General features: G+C 31.7%; 3 protein-coding genes across 3 annotated transcripts; 2 read left to right on the top strand and 1 right to left on the bottom strand.

Moving 5' to 3' along the window:
- The first annotated feature begins 389 nt into the window (after positions 1-389).
- LOC130806266 (transcription factor TCP4-like) lies at positions 390-5,034 on the top strand. The gene is made up of 3 exons (XM_057671278.1): positions 390-1,581; positions 2,359-3,024; positions 4,405-5,034. The coding sequence occupies exons 1-2, from the start codon at positions 1,269-1,271 to the stop codon at positions 3,018-3,020; spliced, it is 975 nt and encodes a 324-aa protein (XP_057527261.1). The 5' UTR covers positions 390-1,268; the 3' UTR covers positions 3,021-3,024; positions 4,405-5,034.
- Positions 5,035-11,889: 6,855 nt separating this feature from the next.
- LOC130806198 (E3 ubiquitin-protein ligase ATL41-like) lies at positions 11,890-13,160 on the top strand. The gene has a single exon (XM_057671191.1). It carries the CDS (start codon positions 11,969-11,971, stop codon positions 12,650-12,652), a length of 684 nt encoding a protein of 227 aa, XP_057527174.1. The 5' UTR covers positions 11,890-11,968; the 3' UTR covers positions 12,653-13,160.
- Positions 13,161-14,297: 1,137 nt separating this feature from the next.
- Positions 14,298-19,540, bottom strand: LOC130806783 (PLASMODESMATA CALLOSE-BINDING PROTEIN 5). The gene is made up of 3 exons (XM_057671984.1): positions 18,926-19,540; positions 18,686-18,713; positions 14,298-14,734 (listed from the first exon to the last, which is right to left on the bottom strand). Exons 1-3 carry the CDS (start codon positions 19,257-19,259, stop codon positions 14,581-14,583), a joined length of 516 nt encoding a protein of 171 aa, XP_057527967.1. The 5' UTR covers positions 19,260-19,540; the 3' UTR covers positions 14,298-14,580.
- Positions 19,541-21,562: the final 2,022 nt, after the last annotated feature.

Genomic DNA, 21,562 nt, shown 5'->3' with positions numbered 1-21,562 from the left:
ACTCAATTTTCAACTTTCTATTTTCCTTATCAGTTAGCTAATATCCCGTCTTTGCACATGTCTGAACCATTTTAAATGATATATTTAACACTCCTAACCCTTCATTATATCTTCGTTTGAATTTTATTATCCCTCAAGTTGTAAAGTTAGAAATTTTATGCACCACTAAACACTACTTAAATTGCTACTGTGCCAAATGATAATATTTTTCTAAAATAATAATTATTATTAAACACCTAACAATAAACTTAGCTCTATATTATATTATCAATCCATTTAAAACCCTAGGTCTCAACTAATTAAATTTACTATCCTCCTCGGAAATTAAGTCTTATCTCGGTTAATAAAATCTAGACCTCTTTTCCATAACCCATCCCATATATTTAAAGTTAAAACCCTCGAAAAGACTAAAACCATAACAATTCTTCATACACTTCTACTTAGCTAACTCTACTTATCTCCAAAAACCCTTACTATCTCCTCTCCTCCAACACCCTTCCATTGTAGCTTCCGCCCCATCACTATCTTTTCTCCTTCATAAAACTTACACATAAAATCATCTTTCCTCTCTTAAACACCCCAAATATATACAAATTCCTTCACTTTATTTTTGTTTTATCTACCTATATTTGATATAATTCCATAATAAAGTTTACTAGCTCCTTTATTTCCCTTTCTACAATTTCTTGATTTGGGCAGTGTGTAATCCTGAAACAGTATAATACCGTTCTTTCCTTGGGATCTGCATCATCTACAGATAATACCAGTTTCTACAGTTTTAGCTTTTCTGAACCACAAATAAAGAGCATAAGCCCATTTTTTTCATAAAAAATTTGTGGGTTTTTTAGAAAATACTCTAAACTGGATTTTCAGCTTTTCTAAATTTGTGGGTTTTTAGAAATTACTCTAAATTTGTGGGTTTTAGCTTATATGAACCACAAATAAAGGGCATAAACCTATTTTTTTCATAAAAAAATTTGTGGGTTTTTTTAGAAAATACTCTAAACTGGATTTTCAGCCTTACTAAATTTTTGGGTTTTAGAAAACACTCTAAATTTGTGGGTTTTAGCTTTTATAAACCACAAATAAAGGGCATAAACCCATTTTTTTATAAAAAAATTTGTGGGGTTTTTAGAAAATACTCTAAACTGGATTTTCAGGGTTTTAGAGATCAAAAATCCCATCAACAAAACCCAAATCAACAAGAAATTACCCATGTAATTGACACAAATAATAGTATTTTCCCAAGAACAAAACAAAGGGGAAAAATGGGGGTAAAGAGTGATTCTACAAGGGGGGAAATTGTACAAGTACAAGGTGGTCATATAATCCGGGCCACCGGGCTTAAGGATCGGCATAGTAAGGTGTTTACTGCTAAGGGTCCTCGTGATCGGAGGGTTCGTTTATCGGCGCATACTGCAATTCAATTCTATGATGTTCAAGATAGGTTAGGCTATGATAGGCCTAGTAAAGCTGTTGATTGGCTCATTAAAAAGGCTAAAGCTTCTATTGATAAGCTTGCTGAATTACCACCTTGGGACCCACTTGCTACTGGTAGAGGTGGTTCCGAGCATGTGCAAGGTATGCGGTTTTACTGGCTTGAGTTTACATTGTTGTTGCTAATTTAGTTTAATGGGTTATTCGGTAGTTGGACTTTTTGGTTTCTTTTGACTTTTGGTTTATTAGTCGTTAAAAAGAAAAGAATGTTCATAAAATAGTTGGTTTAAAAAGTTCATCTAATATATATTATGATTTAATGTGCTCCTTGTTTGTGATTGTTTTACTGAGAGGCGGTTTTTCAGAGTAACTCAAAAGTGTTTGGTAAATAACTCCTTTACAATTTAAAGATTTTTTTGATGATTTTTGTTTGCAGGTTAATTATTTATCTGATAAACAGTCTGATTTTATTAAACATCTCCTATACATTTGATGTATCTGCCTAGCTTAAAAGCGATTAAAAATGGTCAATAATTTCCTTAACATGTTTTTTTGCCTCAAGATTGAAAAAAACGTAATATTTCCTCTACTTTTTAATAGTTGCTACACTTTTGTTTTTCACGCTATTTAATGCACAACTTCGATCGTTAATTTCATATGATCATACATTCTAAAAAATTAATATTATGAAAATATGCATTAGAATTGAATCAAACAAGATTTTATTTTACTATGTTTTACATAAAAAATAGAGAAATATATATCAAATAAGATCAATTAATGAACAGTGACAACTACAGTTACGAAAACATAACTATTAAAAACCGGAGATATTATAAACAGAACCTAAAAATTAATTGTGTATTTGTGCTCGGTCCCTAGGAAGTGATTCTATTTCTAATAGTGTTGATGTTAATGCAGGATCTACAGATTATGATGTGGGTGACCACACTGGATCATCATCATTTTATGTTCCACAATGTGTGGATGATTCACAATCAATAGGAGATAATATGAAGTGTTTTTTTCCTACAAACACTTCTCAAGAAAACTCAATCAATTTCCAAAACTACCCTCATCAAGATCTTTGTTTATCTCTTCATACACTTCAAGATCCAGGAAATGGTAATCCCAATTCACATCATGATCATACCCATGATTCTAATCATGATCCATCAATGTTACATGGGTCCGGGTCATCTCTTGGTTTTGATGGTGATATGGGCCGGTTTACAAGGCTATTGGGCTGGGGTGGAACTGGGGAAGAAAGAGGTGGGGTCATGTTTAATAACCCAACATTGACCCAAGAATCTGGGTTGTTATTGGGCCAACAACAAGGTCATAATACAGGTTTAAGTTCATCATATAGTCAAAGGGGCACCCTTCAGTCCAATAATTATGCACATTTAGTAAGGGTTTTTGGTGATCAACACCATAATAATCATCAGGAGATTTCTGGTATTGGGCATGGACAAGATGGGTTAATGGGTTTTTATGTACCAAACCAAATTCATGGTGGGCCCTATTCTTTGTCTAATAAGGCTTCTTCATCATCTTTGTCTCCTAACTCAAGCCAACATTAATTAGGTATGATTTACTTGCTTTGCATTCTCTTTTTATTTATGTGGATCTTAATTAATATATATCATATCACGGGCTAGATGGCATACAAATCATACTTGAATCCGTCTTAAGAGAGGGAAGGAGGAATATGGTTGATTAGACCCCAAATATCTTAATTAATATCATTGTACTAAATGTTGTTGGTAGAGTTTCAGGACCGGTTCTGAACTTTTAAAGGCACTGAGCGAAAGTTAAATAAGAATTTTTTGAGTAAATTGACAATATTAAATTATTTCCTTCGTTCTAAAATACTTGCGAAGTTTGATTTTTCGCACCATCTAATACACTAATTTAATCTTTAATATCTCTAATTATGTATAATAAAAAATTATTAAAATTTAATTTTAATAATCTTTGCATCGAGGCGAATCAAATAAGATTCCACTTGATTATGTTTTATCTTATAGATAAAAAAAATTAATCACAAATTAAGGAAGATGAGTGAATAGTGCAAGAATCTCCAATGTTGCGAGTATTTGTACTCGAGGAAGTACTATTTTATTTTTATATATTAAATAATATATTGATTGGTTCAATTAATTTAATCAAAGAAGAAAATACAATAAAATAATAACATTACTTTTTTATTGATATTACACTACTTAGTTACCTAGGTTGAAAAATTATCAATGAAAAAAAAATAAATTAAACCATACCTACTAGCTAGAAATCCAAAATCAATAATTACTAAACAAGAGTAATCATTACTCCTATAAAACAAATAAATTGTCATTAATAACAAAAAATTATTGACATATTATATGAAAATTTACATGTATTTTTAAAATATTATATTAATTAATTATATTAATTTTTTGTGGCCATTAAAATAACGGAGCTCTGAGTCGTTGCTCATGCGATAGAGCCAGTTTTGTAGAGTATACAGATATAACATTTGTTTAGAGTCCTTGAAACTTATTATAATAATTAAACAGAAACTATAAACGTGGAGGGTCGGCCATATCATATTTGACGTAATCTATTCTTTTAATAATTTTTCTTAAGAAAATCAATATAAATTGATGATTTATTGTGGGATACTTTTAGAACCTTTAAAGGTCCATTAATGATGTTGGGTTTACAACCTTAAGTTTAATTTTGCAGTTAATTGAGTTTTTGATATAATATCAGATACGTAATTAAGTTACGAGTTTGAGTTTTATTCATCTTTTTTTTAATGGAATTATCAGCGTTAAGTTAACAAAGAAACTTATATTGAAATAACATTATTATTTGAATTCTGATATTACGTCAAGAAACTAGTCCCGATAGATTAATAATAATTATTGCAACAATATATTTTACACACTCTAATGCTGTTTAGTTTTGTGCATGTTATGACAGATGAATACATTATTGGATGCTAAAAGAGAAAGATTCCTAACAGGTCAAATGTCTTGGATGGGAAAAGATATCGAATATCCATTTGTGATGCAATCATGGAAAACCCACTTTAATACAAGATTCGATTCGCTTATGGGGATTGGGTGCCCCTTCTTGGTTGGGTATATCTACTACTAGCTCTAACAATTCTATTCCCAAATGTTAGCATGTTTTTTTGCCATTTCAAGTACTAGTTTATTTTTGGTAGTGAGATATCTAATATGCTTTTCTTGTGATTTTGAGTTTGCCCTATTTAATTAAAAAAAATTTCGTAAAAATAGTTAAAGAAGACAAACTCAAAGAGACAGTTGCTATCCCTTTGAGTTTGTCCCATTTAACTATAAAAGTTCTCCTAAAAAGAGTTAAAGAAGACAAACTCTGCAGAGAACTCTTTTTGTCTTTTTGAGTTTGCACCATTTAACTAAAATAGTTCACGTAAATAATAGTTAAAGAAAACAAACTCAGAGAGACAGAGCAGATTAGAATGTGATCCCAAGTCATGGATACCATCATACCATCTCACATTAGTTCTTTTGATGTACTATTAGTACTTGTCATTAATTATTTCAACAATGGGTTATAGTTCTTTTACTTTTGCAAACTAGTTTATGATAGTATGTTGTTGTAATTAATGTTTATGGTTAAAACTGGAATGTGTTAGGATATGGAGCATATAGATGATGATAAATTTGTGAAAGTGAGTAAATGCAAGAATCAAAAAGTAATTAGTAAAAGTGATAAAATATATATTTTACGAAAAAGTCAAAAAAAAATGTATGAATAAGATAAAAAGGTATGGTAAACGTATAAATGAGAATTAAAGAAGAAGTGTGGAGTCAAGTTCAAAATAAAAAAAAAGACAAATTTAATAGTATATACTAAAAAGAAAATTAAGACTATTTTAGTTATATGGCAGTAATAATATCTATAATCTACATGGATGATCATAAACTAAGACAAAGTGTTGCATAAAGCTATGTTACAAATGGGTTTTGCTAAATGTTGTATCTACATAATTCTCTTTGGAATCAATTTTTCCCATTAATATTTTATAATTTGGTTTACAGTTAGTCTCCTAAGAAACCGTTTCTTTAAACGACGTACTTTAAGCTTAATCCATTAAAAATTAATACCTACTTATCATATTTTTAATGTCTACTTACATTATCCTTAATGCTTACTTACCGTATATTTAATGTCTACTTTTAATATCTTAAATGTCTACTTATATCATTCTTAATGTTTACTTACAATATTTTAAAAATATATAATAGATTGACCTGATTAGAAATGGTCTTTAAAAAGACCGTCTCTTACAAGGATTTTTGATTTTAGGGGGAATTGTTGAATATGGCACACATTAAATGATCCATTTTCTAGAAGCTCCTCAAATTGGGGATCATGTTATCGAAGGTTCTAGCTTGTTCTTGATTTTATTACGTATGATCAACATTATGACTTGACGATAGTGTTGAAATAGTTAAGATTCAAATTATATATATATATATATATATATATATATATATATATATATATATATATATATATATATATATATATATATATATATATATATATATAAAAGGCAATTCGAATGCTTCAAATATAGAGTATATAAAGTGTAATTTTAGTACAGACAATATAACAAGAAACACTATAAAATTAGAAAGAAAGGATTCACCATCAAGTGGATGTTTTAAATATCTCGAATTTATATTCAGAGTGAGAAATCCAACAAGAATATTATGTCATATGTGATTGAGGTGTATCCTTAAAGTTAAAAGGTAAGTTTTATCGAATGACTATTAGATCAATTACGTTACTATATAAATCATGATTTTAAGCTTTTAGAAAAGATCTTAGTAGAAAGATGAAAATAGTGAAAATGCAAATGTTTTAATTGATGAGTGGACATACATTGAGCAATAGAATTCAAAACGAAGATATGATTAAGGATTTTGTTTTGCAATTATTGAGGAAAAGATGAAAGTGAACCGTTTAAGATTGTTTATGCATGTGCAAAGACGAAGTATTAGCGAAACGGTAAGGAAGATAAAAAGTTGGAGCTCGAAAGACTTAAAAATAGAGTGGAAAACCGAAGATTATTTGGAAGACACGTACGGAAAAAGATATGAATGATCTAGACTTACAAATTAAGATGGTAATAATAGGAACTGGAAATGAATGGAGAAAAATAATCGATGTGGAGGAGTGAGGACCATTAAAAATGATAAATTAGTTTATATAATCGACACATTTTTTTCTGTAATTAAGGCTCTGACATAATTATTGAATACGTTTCATTGCATGAAGTGTTAAAAAGGCAGAAGAAGGGTTTAGGTTGGGTTTTATGATTAAGTATCATCTTTACAGTTAATTAATGAATTGGATAAGGTATTTTAATGGGTATCCCTACTATGTTGTCTCCATTATACTGGGAGTGTCTCAAGATACCATAACCAAAAGCAATTGGTGCTTATTTTTAGCTGTCTTCAATAATTAAATTTTTTATTACAAATTTTATAAAATTATCCTGCTGTAACTTTGAGTTTTGGACATTAAAGTACAAATTCTTTTTTTACACCCAATTTAGATGGTGACATAAAGGGGTTGTAAATATATTGTGGGATAAATCAGGTTAACCCTTATGGTTATATATGTTATATATTCTAACACACCTATTTACATAAAAGCTCTTGGGTCCTCCTCATACACTTTATTATACTATTGCTGGCTTCTAATACCATATCAAGAAACCAACTCAATAAAAAATTTAAGTTAATAGTTAAATCGTTAAGATCCCATAATATATTATACTCCTTCCGTCGCACTCAATTAGCATCATTTGTTATTTTGGTTCGTCACACTTAATTTGCGTCATTTTTATTTTAACTCTCTTTTCATTTCATCCATACAATTCATTATCTCAACTTCATTTATTACCAATTTTCACTTTTTTCTTAAACATCTCCTTCGTTCTCTTTGATGCAATTCTATCAGGACAGACGAGTATACTCTAACAACTATTAGAAAACTTACATTATTTTGCATTTTTAAAAATTTAAGGCCTAAAAAATAGGTAATTAAAATAAAAACAAAAACATTACTTTCTCTGTTTCACTATACTTGCTATATTTGACTTTTTACGTAATAAAATGGGTTTTTTTTTATTATTTATATATCAAACTATACATATCTAAAAATTAATATCATAAAAGTATGCAACTAGACGATTCAAAGACACTTAAATATATTTTTTCTTACATCTTAGCTGCAATATTTAAATTAAGCTTGAACGATATCAATAAACCGTAATTTAACGAGTATTCCAGAACGGAAAAGGTATAAGCTAATGTAATTTTTCATTTGACGCTATGACTTACATAAGTCCATAACCACCTCTGTCCATAACCACCTCTGTTACACAGATGGGAAATGAAAAAAGGATACTCTCAGTATCCCGCACAATATAGGGTCCGGGTGGAGATTTTCTTTTCCTAAAAGATGCGAACAAATTATACCCGTTTTCTCAATAAGGGAGTAAAGAGAGATGCGCGTAGTCAAGAAACCTCTCGATTAATACCTGCATCCAGTAAAGGTCGAATTTCTTCTGCTTCACGTGAAATAAAATATTGATAACAGCCGCAATTTTTCTGCAAATTGCTACATAAATAAATATTTGTTGTGATCATTTAGTATACTTGGGGTCTTGGAGTAACTGCTCTTGTATTAAAATAAAGCTAATATTGTTTTTGTTGGCTGGATTAACACTTGCATGATTAACTTATTTGCTTAATCTAAAATAAGTTAATAGAGATTTTCTACCGACATCAAAAAGCACGTCCTATATTTTATTTTAAAGGCATCGATTAAGAGTTGTTTAATTTAATGTTTTTTAATTTTTTTCAAAGAGACCAACTTAATAATATGGGTAAGTTGATAGTTGAGTTTCTATGATATGATATAAATATATATTTTTTCTGTTTTATTTAATTTGCAATATTTTTTATTTCGGTCCACTTCATGTAATTTGCGTCATTTCTATTTTGGACTATGACTCACTATTTTTTTTTAATCTCATGTAAACTTTTTAACTTTCTTTAATTTTATCCACATAATTTATTCTCTCTTTTCATTTATTACTATTATCCACATTTTTGTTAAAAAACAACAATTTTCTCTTTGATGCGGCGACATAGAGAATAATACACTAACACCCGCGCCTCATCCTCACATAATACTAATACGTCTTTTGGTTAAAAGTATGGATGCAGCGACAAACTTTGCTCATACACTGTGTTAAAAATTTCACTCATATTTGAGAGGTGGTAAGATTCGAGTCAGTAACCTTTTTCAATTTAGGATCTCTAACTGGCTAAGGACAATCTTTTTAAATATAATATTTAGTATCTCTAACTTTCTATGAGCGGGGTACATTGGGGATGATAATAATAATGATGATCTCCAACGACTAAGTCAACCAATAATCACATTTGGTATTTTTACTTAAAGATTAACATTTTAAATTGTTTGATTTTCTCTCGACCCGTTATATTTGAAGCTTAATTTGTACATTTTTAAATTTTTCAACACATTAAGGAAGGGAAATGAAGGGATGGGAATAAAAAGGAGGAACTCCTTTACATTTTAAACAAAAATATCCTCCATAAATTCAAAAGATCTGAAAGAAAAATTACTGGTAATTTATTTCCTTCTGTTTTCTTTTTTTTTTTTCTTTCTTTTCTTTCTTTCCAAAAACCTCATTACAATCACCATCAACTAAAAATTGGACTTTTGAAATCATAAAAAAAAAAAAAAAAAAATCGAAAAATCCGTGGGTTGTCTATTTCTTAAGAGCTTCGTTCCTTAGTTCTTAGCATTATGTAAAATTCATTTCTTTACATTTGGGATGTGTTAGGCCCAAAATAGATGTGGGGTAGTAGTTAATCGTTCATGTAGCTATTTTCTGAAAATATATAATTGTAGCTGTATAATTGTAATTATCAAATATTTTATATTTTTAATTAGCCGTTCGGTGAAATTAACGGTTATGATAATTGTTTGAATATAATTCACTTAAAAAAATTTAAGTCTTTTCTATTTATAAGGGGCATTTGGAGAATTAAATTCGAGACCTTCGCACCCAAAGCGAGAATCATACCACTAGACCAAATGGCCACAATTTATATTATTACTTTATACCATAACTTGTATCACCAATGCAAGAGTGTGTTATATATATATATATATATATATATATATATATATATATATATATATATATATATATATATATATATATGCGAGATTCTTGATGATATTACTAAAGAGCCCAGCTTGTCTGAGTCCGTTTAATTTTTTGCATGCTTCTGCCCAATTTTTAAGTCTGGTTTAATGTATATTTACTGTTTTGAAGTGATTAATAATCACTTATAATTTTAAAGTGATCACTTATAACCTTTAAGTGATCAATATAATCTTAAAATAATCGATTAGAGAAATTAATTAAATATAGGAAATCTTCTCATAGTGAGACCTTCTCATACAAGATTGATCGTGAAAACTCTCTGAAATTGGCTTAAACCTCTTACACTAAGTCATTATTCTACATTTATGGACAGTTGTTTTATTTTTATTTACCAACACTTGCTTATATTTATATAAAATAGTTTATTTTAGTGTTTCAAATAATTTAATCTTATTACATTAAAAAAATTTAAAATTTAACCTTATTAAGTAAATATGTAAACCTTATTAAGTTAAAATTAATCTTTATTATTAAACACAAATACTTTGCTTACAAATTAAACTTCTTGATGGAATAGATTTTCTATGAATTAAGATTAATAAATAACTTGTTCATGCTAAAACTTCTTGATCGATCAACTTTACATAGCTTTGTCAAAATAGACCATTTTTACATACTAAGATTTGTATACTTAAGCTATACTTAAACTTTACTTTAGCTATGCTTGAACTCTAGTTTTTAGATGCTCTTTAAATCGTCGAAAAAATATTTTTTGACGCTTTTTTGCGTTGAAAATGACAATCTTTTTCTATCTAACTACTCCATGCTTTTTTGTTATAAATTAAAATATTTTTGTGCAAATTTTAAAAATACATTAAATAGCAATACATGCTTCAGTATGCACCAATTTTTAAATATACAGAAATAATATGCTTTTCTAATAAACAAGTACAATCAAATACAATTTTTAAGAAATATTTAAAAATTTTAAATTAATACAAATTAAAATAATGTAAATTAAATTCATACAAGACTTTTACAATTCAATAAACCAAATAAATAATCAAAATAAAGTCGACCGAAAAAAAATAAAGTCAAACTGAAATCTATATAAATAGCTTATTAGAAGTCTATATCAACATTCAATAGTCAATTGTCTAACTTTTTATATCTTCCTCCTCCTTAATATTTATTTCTTTAGTACTAGGCTGAAATGTTCAAAGAAACAAATAAATGCTACTCCGTATGCTAATCGCTAAGTAATTTAATCTTGGTCTATTTGACCAACCATTCCCTCTTGTAAAGCACTAACATGATAATATAATTATAAAAAAATTATTATAATCTATTAAATAATTTGAGTTTATTAACAATACAAAATTTTTAAAAGTTTACTTTAATTTGTATTATATAGCTGATTTAAAAGGATAAAAGAAATAAGAGTATTAAATAGTTAGACCTCTTCATCTTTTATGAAAGCTCTTAAAAAGATATGTAACTATTTCCTTTAGTTACGTTGAATTAGTTGCTCTATTTCGTGTTTTCACCCAATTTAATGCACTATTTTAATATATGTGATCCAAGCAAGGTATTGTGGTTATTAAAATTTATGTAGTCCTGTAGTGAAATTGTGGGTTTATTGCCGAAGGCGAATCTAACATATTAGTATAGACTATAAATTTGTCTAAATTCTCATATTTCGTTTACATATATTGATCAACAAACTCGATTGTCATTCATATGTACTATTATAATGTCATACAAGTCAATATTAATAAGCTTTTTACTCAATAACCCAAATTATAACTTATAACTTAGATACACAAACAAATATTTGGCCTTATTTTAAGGTCCCCCCACCATTTAATGGTCAATTATCAATTTTCTAAACTACTTATACTAATAAGTTGACTCCTCTATACAATATGTCAATATTTTTCAAAGAAACAAGATTAGAACAAATCATTTCTGAAACCATTTTATTATGAGATAGATTCATATAATAAACTCAAAATTAAATAATGTGTGTTTTTGTTTTCAAAATTAATGTTTTAATTAATTTGAACTATTAAGATTAATTTAAAATTATCTTATAATAAGACTATCTTAAAAAAGAATATGTGACGAATCAGAAAATCACCCAATTCTCCTCTTATTACTCAACCCAAATACTCAAACCTTTCAACTTCACCAACAACCTCTTTAGTCTTTACTTCTCTCAACTCCCTAACTTACCTTCCTTCTTCAAACCCATATAGAAAAAACCAAACATGTTCTATGGATATCAACACTACACATGAAAACCATACAACAAACAAGTATAATCTTAACAACAAAATCATGATAACCTCTATACTTTGCCTATCATTTGTCATCCTCCTTGTCTTTCTCCTACACATTTATGCAAGATGCATGCTTAGGCCCCCTCGTGTCAACCGTGCCTGGCACTCGACCCCACAACCTGACTCCATACCCATGAAACTTGGCCTTGATCCAACAATCATAAACCTATTACCATCATTTCTCTTCAAAGAAATGGATGGTCATGATCAAGTTGAATGTGCTATCTGTTTAGCCTTATTGGAGGAAGATGAATTAGTTAGATGTTTACCAAATTGCAACCACTTTTTTCACTTAGATTGTGTTGATAAGTGGCTTAGTGGGCAATCAACATGCCCTATTTGTCGGTCAGATGCTGCGCCCAGGCTATCCTTGCTTGATCGAGAGGCGCCGGTGCACAGTGAACTGACCGAAGTTGTGATTGTTAATTCACAAGGATGTGAATATGATCATAATAACTTGATCAAGAATAATAATAATGGAAGTGGATCATCATCTTCGTCAAGTTTTAGATTAAGTTCTTTTAGGAAGATTATTATTGGAAGAGATAGATCACCATCTTCTAGTAGAATACAAGTTTGTGGGGAAGTTGATTTTCAGATGCAGGGTCAGGCATCATAATCTCTAGCAATTGTAGTCCCATATAGATAGTTATATTATCGTTATAATTTTGTATATACTATATAGTCTTTTGAAGATTTTCTTCTTTCTTTAAATTTATAATTTTTCAATTTTGAATTATAACAGGAATAATATATTAAAATGAGTCATTAAATTATATGTCTTTTTTTTGCAAAATTGCGGATGATATTTGTTGTTAAAAGTCAATCCGAAACAAACTTTTGTTATTGAAGGATAATGTTGTGTACATCCGCCCCTAAATCCACTGTAATACTAAAGTTGGATAGCAAATTAGAAAAGAAATTAAAAAAAATTAAGTAAAAGGAAAGGAAGGGATGAGATAAGAAGGGAGAGTACATCATGTTTGTTTAGAAGGGAAGGAAAGAGAAAAGAAAGAAAATATATTTTCCCTTTAAATCTTTTGACTTTAGAAATATTCAATAAAAAACTAAGTAAATACAAGAGATATTGTTTCACCAACATAATATAGATATATTCTCAACACAAAATATACTAACTAGAAAAATAAAAAAAAATTATTTCAAGTTAAGGAAAATATTCTACACGTAAGATAGTTATGTTAAAGTATATAATATATTATATAACCTCAACCATCAGGTTAAGTATAGACATGATTTAAAAATCAGCGTGACCAGAGTTCACGGGTCGGACAAATAGGAAGAATGAAGAAAATTTTCAACACGGTTGTTTGGTTGAGTATAATGTTGGGAAACATTACATGTACTCACAATTAATGGCGTTGAATTGGGCTTATTTGTCTTGAATCTTGACTACCACATCTCTAATTAGGTGAACTAATTTAAAATTATCTTGTAATCACAATCTCAAAACACCTTAATTGAGTTGATAATGATGTTTTATTTGTCAATTTCATTTCTTGGACCAATGAACTCGTTGTAGCTGTAATTGCATTTACATGTCAACGGGACAAAAATTTAAAGTTCTTTGATATCAGATAATAATGAAGTATGATATTATTAATAGTCACTGGTTAGGGTATAACACGTTTTATTTATTTGAAGTTGCCGATAGGAATGACAAGCGCGTAAAATTATACAGATTTTGCAAAATATCCACTCTAATTAGGGTAAATATGGGTATGAATTTGGTGGTTAGTGAGTGGACGTAGATATGAAAAATTCTGTTGGGTAATAAATAGGTGGTGAGTATAAGGTCTTACCCGTCCCATACCCACCCACCCAGCTCCATACTCACCCACCCTGCCCCATAGCTGTACGTTATACTACTTTATATCAATTTTGCATATTTTTAAAAAATTATTATTGACAAAAAATTAAGTATATTAATTTTATTTTATTTTATTTTATTGCATTCTATGAGCGGGATACACTAAGTATGATGATGAATTTAATTTAATTTTATTGCATTCTATGGTTTAAACAAAATTAGATATACAATTAAATTTGTAAAGATTTATGGTGTAACACGGACTTATACCCAATTGGATAAACCATGATGAGTATATCCAGTTGACTATAGGAGTTGGGGATGAATTTATAAATAGGACATACCACATTTACCCGCCCAATTTACCATCCCTAATTACAGACTTGCACAAGATATTTGCTATCGAGAATCACCGGATACACTTTATCAAAAGAGCAAGGTCGCAAACTTCCGACCTCTTAAACACGCTAAAATAAACGTTTAGGTGAAAGCCCCTTAATGCCATGAGCCCACAAACCATACATGTGCTACTAGAAGTCACAAGAACTAAGATAACCGAACATACACTATACATATATCAAAATAATACCAATAGCTAGTAAACCAGATAATTAATTCTGTTCATCAAGAGTACAAAGATCAAAATTTCACAAGGAATGATATCGGAAAAATGAAAATCAAACGTTAAATTATGTCGAATGATCCCACCGATTTTTTCATCATAGGCAAAATGTAACAACTGCGAGCAGCAGATTCAGGAAGGCTAATATCCGAACCTGTATGGTAGAAAACCGAGTGCCACTGTTCAAATCTTCACTACCAGGGATTATTCCTGCAGTTGAAGGCGTGGTCGAATTTGCAGCCGAGAATGTACTGCAGAAACAAGGAAGATTATGATTCAGAAATGTCGTAATTTCATGACGATTTTTGAGCAAACCAAGAGAACGAACGGAAACAATGACACCACATAGATTTTTTACGAACACCACAACCATTGTTAATCAAGACGTTAAATGATCCTACGTAGCTGATTCCAATCTTTTGGATTAAATTTTTCCTCTCACGCTTCAAGACAAAAAGGCGCATCCTCTCAACTATGAACAAGAATATATAATCTCTGATTCCTGATCAATAAGAGCCTGGACATATAATATACTATTGCAATGACCATAACGAAACATGTCCTAAAGAAGCAGGCCAAATTATGCAAATATATACCAAAGACTCTAGGAGCCGCTTAGAAGTGGTTGCAACATTCATCTACCTAAGGGTTTTCTTGATTACGCCCATTTCTCCTGCCCTTTCCCTCGAGGGTTTACGGATATGATTTGTCCACTACCTCTCCCCCGGACCCTGACTTCATACGTGATAGTGAGCTGATGACCATGACCATGAACAATTATTAAAGAGATAAGGTGAGGGTTTAAGCGTTTACTTCATTTCATTCCATCAATCTGCCTTAGAAAAAGGAGCACAATTCCTGCATAAAGGAATCACCTTGTACTGAACCTCCCCAAATAACACATCATCTAATTAGTCCAACATGTTTTGCTTGATCATAATAAATGTATACGGCCGCTTTGTCATCACATTTGACATAAGTTGGTCCAATAACTTATAAGCCTAGCTTTCTCGGTAATTGACTCGGCCCCAGTAATTCACATGTGTGAGGTTCATTTATCTATACTCCGTGTGGAAGGTCATGATACTAGTTATTTGATTTCCGTGATACAAGGGATTGATCAAGCAAGGTGCTATAAGCATGGGTGGATGTGATGTGTAGTCATTGAGGTTAGTTCATATCACTTAAATTCAAATAAAATCAAGTAATATATGTAAATATACCCTAGATGACTTGGTTACTGAATTTTCTTCCACATGAGTGAATAGGATAAACCCATGAAGCGTGCTTTGCCTTGATTTAGTCAATGTCTGATTGTATAAATTATTGACATCACTTCTTTTTTTCCTGGATCCGCCGCTGGCAATAATTAGTGGTTGACCTTGTTGTAAAAGATTGCTGTCACATAGTTAAGGTTGTTGGAGAAGCTAATGCCAAGAGAATTCCTTAAGTGGGAGAACATTAAAGGGCTTTTAGATTCTTTGAGCTATTAATATATGAACAACAGTTGCTTAGTGCATAAACAGACTTGGGAGGTGCACTGTGTATCTGGTTGTATGATTGTCGAGTAAATTAGTTTTCCAAGAGCTTTCTAATGGGCAATAAAGATTGGGAGAGGTACTCCTTTGTCAGTGCCAATTTAGACACTAGAATTTATCATTTGGTGAAATGAGGAAAAACGTAGAGAGCATTTCGACTTACGAGTATGCCTCAAACTCACAAATGTGTAAACATTATGTTATATCTCCAAGCATGAATAAAACTCCCCTCCCCTTGAACTTATATATACATTATGCTGATAGAATTTATTCCTTGCCAAAACAAACTATATGAGAAAATATTCTTTTAACTTCCATGCTCTTCTTTTTGCTTTGATTTACTAAGTTTCCCTGGTGGAATAATCTAAGTGTAGATGTATGGGGGCCTGATTCCGTGCATAACATACCCCTACGGTTGAGAAGTCTATTAGATATCACACAAAGATTAAGCAAGGCTAGTCATCCAAAGGATTTTACGGCACTTTGGTAAATTGTACTAAATGATTGGAATCGTAATGGAAAGTTAATGTAATTTTGGTTGTAATATCTCTTGACAAATTTAATGGCCACACTTATTCTCCTTCAACAATCTCATTTTATTCACAAAATTCATTCCAATGCATTACCATTTGAACATGTGGTATAAGGTGGTAATGTATAATTGTGTGAAAAAAACTTTTTTATGATCAAACTTTCATTACCATGGGAATGGCATTATACATATCATGAAAATTTACACTACAAATCATTCCCATTTACACTACAAATCATTCCATTTCGGATATCCAATGATTATCCAACATCTCTCTTTGGTGTGTTCATTTACTTAACATTCAAACTCCCAAGTAGAATAGCTTTTTCATTCACCACCATATTGCAAAAATTCAATTGTAGTTGTGCTAATGGTCGGAATACCACTTTCGCAGTCAATGGGGACGGTTTTGCGATTATTGCGATTTATATAGTGGCAGCAATCTCAAAACACTTACAATGTGGTCACCATAATCTCTAAAACCCCTATGCGACTAATATTTTGCACTATATATGGTATTCACCACTATTCTATTGAAAAAACCCAAATTTCTTTTTGAAGCAAGGAGTATTTTCATTGACCTTCTCCCCTCTTATGTACTTATACCTATGAGATTTTCTGTATTTGACCACGATCTATGCGGATATAAAGGATTTTATAGATTCATCTTCTCCATCAAAGATAAAAAGACACCAGTCAAAGCTTCAATAGGAAGGTGAGGGTTTTTACAGCTTCATACGTGATACCATGAAAATTCAAGCATTGTGAGAAAAGAATGAAAGTAATTCGAGAGAAAAATAGAAGGTGCAAGCGTTTGTTCATTTCATTCTATCAACCTCTCTTAGCAAATGAACGAAATATCCTACATAAAAGGAATCACCTTATATTGACCCCAATCACACGAAAACCCATGTCCTCTACACTGCCAAAACAAAAACAAAAGCTTCCAAGCAAAGCCGAAAAGAAAAAAAGACAATGAAGCAGGAGAAATCATCATCATCATCATCATCATCCATTATCCCAATGAGTTCCGCTCAAGGCAGGTATTGAGGAGGGTGGAAAAGAAAGCAGACTGATACCCTCATCATGAGTAGGTCCGAGTAGGAGAAACATGGTCAAAAATCAACATCTCAGATATACATCTCCTCACTAATCCTATCTCTACTAAGATGAATCTCACATAGTAACATACTACTCCTATAGTCTTATAAGGGATATAACACTTCAATAAAAGCTGAGTAACTTATACTAGCTAATAAGGGTATGTTCTAAATAAGTTATTTTAAGAAACACAAGTATGTATAAGGGTCAATAAGAGTTAATAAGGTAAATCTCTTTCACATATTTCCCTTACTTCACCACTATAAGTTCAAATAAGAGTCGATAAGTTGAAATAAGTTCACTTAAGGAAAAATGAGTTCAGCTAAGCTGCATAGAAGCAAAACGAAGCCTAAACGTCGCTTTTTTAAAAAGGTTATGAATTGATGATCATCCAAATTCCAAAACACCTAAAGACTAAAGAGTAGGCAAAATTATACATTTACATAGACTACCATTTGAACCATAAATATATCATCTGTCATTACAATGCTGGAAAAGAACATTTCTTTCATGAACATTGCAAGCAAATTCTCCTACTGTGTCACTGATCACCAGATATGCATCATAGACAACAGTTTAATTGATAGTCAATTAACATTACCACAGTACAAAAAACAACAATGCCAAAAGGTCGAGGTCGGTTATGAACCAAAAGATCAATGCAATGATCATCCACATGAATTCTTCAACTCCATACATGTTAGAGTATATAACATATATTGGGGCCTCAACCATTAGTTTATGCTTTTAGTTGAATTGGTTCATTGACATGGTATGACGAGTTCGAATCTCAATCACCCCTCACCCCTCATTTAAAGTAGAATATTTAGCGTCAGGTATGAGAGGCTGTGATGCATCCACACTTCTAGCCACTAAAGGGCTTTCGTGTAAACGAGCATATTAGAGTATATAAGATATCTTGGGGCGTCAATCATTAGCTTCCTTTTGGTTGAGTTCGTTAGTTTGACAATACATTCAAAGAAATTTGACTAATACAACAAGCAAAACAAACAGAAAATTAGAGGATTTACCTTGATGCGTATTTGCACTTGCCATGACCTGCAAGTTCCAAGCAAATTGAATTAAAAGACCAACAAGATAAGGGCTTTTAGAAATCAAAACTCAACCACAACGATGTCAATGCCTTAATTCCAAAAATTGTATGAATTTCCCGACTCATTCATTCCGATTTTCTACCATCTGAACCCTTAAATCTAAATTCTTATCCTTCAAAATCGAAACTAAACCACAGAAAAAGAAAGAAATATTACTTGGATCAAGAGCAGTGAGAGCAGCAGTGTTACTAAAATTACAAGTTTCATCAGTCATCCCATGTTTAAGGCAATAATCATTGAAAGCATAGGAAGCCATATCAATCAAATCATTTGGGTCATAACATGGCCCACCATTTTGGATGGACCCACAATTAGCCCCACCAGCTCCACAAGCCCAATCCAAAGCTTGTTGAAGGGCAGAATCTTCTGCATTGTTCTTTGCCACACACCATAACTGCTGTTGTTGAATCACTGCTTTTCCTTCCTGGGCTTTAATGGGTTTCAAGAGAAGAAGAGAGAATAAGATTAGGAAAGTGAAAAAGTTCACCATTGTTGATAAAAGCTTCAGATTTGAGAAGAAATGGAAATGGGTTTTGAGGGTTTGAAGTGAAACGTGAAAAGCTCTGTTGATTATGGGAATGGCAGGAGTAGGAAAAATGACCGTTGGGTAGAGAAGTTAATCAACAGAGAGATAAAAAAACATTGATTTCTGAAACAAATTTCATGGGTAATTAGATTACTTTCCTCTTTTTGGACAGGAAAGTTATAGTTACTGTTTGAGTGTGGGTAACAGCTGCGGTAGTGGGTCGCGTTATGGGCAATCGTGTACATTAATAGATCTGAGATAATATGGTTTCGTGTTGTATTGTATCGTATTTTATTATCTCAGTTGCTCTCAAACTAGATTTTTTGAAATATCGAAGCTAAAAAAAAATTAAATAAATAAGCTAAGAATTAAACTATTTTTAAAAATAAGTGTGAAAATTTCAAATATTTGGTTTGAAGCTGTTCGCAGTTACTAACTGCGAACAGCTCTTTTATCTTTTATGGCTGTTCGCAGTTACTAACTACGAACAGCTAAATAATTTTTTTTCCTTTATTTTTGAGTTGTTATTTGTTGTATTTGCCCTAGAGACATTAGAATAGGTAATTACAAGTCGATGTATCTTTAAGGCGGCATGATTCATTGCAAAACTCCGATCATTCATAAGTCAAAGCTTGGAGACTATGATAAAGTAATTAACCATATATATACAACAAAATATATACAAATGTTTGAAATATTCAACTCAATTAATATATATATATATATATATATATATATATATATATATATATATATATATATATATATATATATATATGTACACAATACATAGTCTATCCAAATACACAAAAGTTAAACGTTAACTCTCACGACCCTCATCTACCCTATCCAACTGAGTTGGTCTCCTACGATAGTAAGAGGCGTTAGGGTGTCGCTTTGGTAGTGGAGGGGGCTAGTACTGTGATGGCCCAGCTTGCGAGGTCCCCGCAGCGTCAACGGGGTATGAATGGTCCATCTTCTCCAAATGGTAATCATAAGCAGGAGATGAGACGTGCGTATGGGCGGTAGTCGATGAGGACTCTGCAGCGACTTCCGGTATGAAGTGCTAGAACTGCAAGGCGACGAGCATGCCATGCGCAATCTCCTTCACCGGCTCCTCGTGGTTGTACCGCATCACGTCTCCCGCACCTTGTGCCTGCAATTAATATTTAGTTAATGTAACATTATATTATTTAATTGGCAACTTAATCAAATAAATGCAAATGAAGACTTACAAATTGGGTCATCGTAGGCGCAGCAGGTGCGTAATGTGCTGCTGCGAAGATGGCACGTGGTGTCATCCATCGACGCATAATGGAGAGGAACCACGGCATGTAGTTTGGTGTAGTAGGTGCGCCATGAACATCGATCGGCGCACCTTGTGCCAGCAGCTCAAGTCTACCATCCTAACAAGCGATGTGACGCCAGTTGATCTCCATTCAGTTTGCCCCAGCCTGATTTTTACGCGAGATTAGGTGCAGCTGGGGTTTAGTGTCACAAGGCTGTGGAATGCCCTGTACCAACCCATATTGGCGCATTACGCACTCTGGTAGATGTACTTCGATAATGTCGAAGCATATGAGTGGCACAGAAGCCCTCCACGCCCTTGAATGAATCCCCGAGTGCTCGGGTACAGCTGCGTAGGCTTCCGCTGGGTATGGGTCCTACAAAAACTAAAAATTACAAGATGCGTAGGCTTCTCCTAAGTTAACCATTGAATCAATTGGAACTTGATTCGTAGGGGGTTGAGAAAAATTACAAAATGCGAAAGAAATGAAGGGATTTACAGTTTACTGAGTTAATATAGGCATAGGGGTAGGAGTAGGATTAGAAGCAACTACATTCCCTAATGGTACTTCTTCTACGTATAACTCCAAAGAGGGAATTTGGGTGGACTTTGAATGCTCTCATATAGCATCTATAGCCTCATTATTCTCAACAGGAAAGGCAAGCAATTCTCCACTCATGTCATATTTAAAGCTTATATTTACGGTACTTCTAGTAGGGTCCAAATCAATCTTAGAACATATAAAACGTTTAAAGTGGTTCAAATCCATCTTCGAATTGCAAGCAAACAACTTACGTCTTCCCCCAACATAATAAACTTTGCCACTACTTTCTCGAATACAACAATTCCAAAAACATACTATAGTCACGCGAAATGAAGCCAATTTCTACATTAATACAAAGAAAATCAACGTCAACATCAACTCATGCCCATACAAGTACATTAAATTCATTTGATTATAATCTTTTTTGGTCTAAAA

This window comes from Amaranthus tricolor, chromosome 2 (genome assembly GCF_026212465.1).
Source record: "Amaranthus tricolor cultivar Red isolate AtriRed21 chromosome 2, ASM2621246v1, whole genome shotgun sequence".
Lineage (NCBI taxonomy): Eukaryota > Viridiplantae > Streptophyta > Magnoliopsida > Caryophyllales > Amaranthaceae > Amaranthus > Amaranthus tricolor.
The sequence above is the reverse complement of the archived record's forward strand: the minus strand, read 5'-3'. Positions and strand labels throughout refer to the sequence as shown.

Excerpts from the sequence above, each read along its gene's own strand:
- LOC130806198 (XM_057671191.1), top strand. The coding sequence starts at position 11,969 with ATGGATATCAACACTACACATGAAAACCATACAACAAACAAGTATAAT.
- LOC130806783 (XM_057671984.1), bottom strand. The coding sequence starts at position 19,259 with ATGGTGAACTTTTTCACTTTCCTAATCTTATTCTCTCTTCTTCTCTTG. Across the intron at positions 18,714-18,925 it reads TCTCACTGCTCTTGATCCAA|GTCATGGCAAGTGCAAATAC; the intron begins GTAATATTTCTT and ends TGGAACTTGCAG. Across the intron at positions 14,735-18,685 it reads AAGTGCAAATACGCATCAAG|TACATTCTCGGCTGCAAATT; the intron begins GTAAATCCTCTA and ends TTGTTTCTGCAG.
- LOC130806266 (XM_057671278.1), top strand. The coding sequence starts at position 1,269 with ATGGGGGTAAAGAGTGATTCTACAAGGGGGGAAATTGTACAAGTACAA. Across the intron at positions 1,582-2,358 it reads TGGTTCCGAGCATGTGCAAG|GATCTACAGATTATGATGTG; the intron begins GTATGCGGTTTT and ends ATGTTAATGCAG.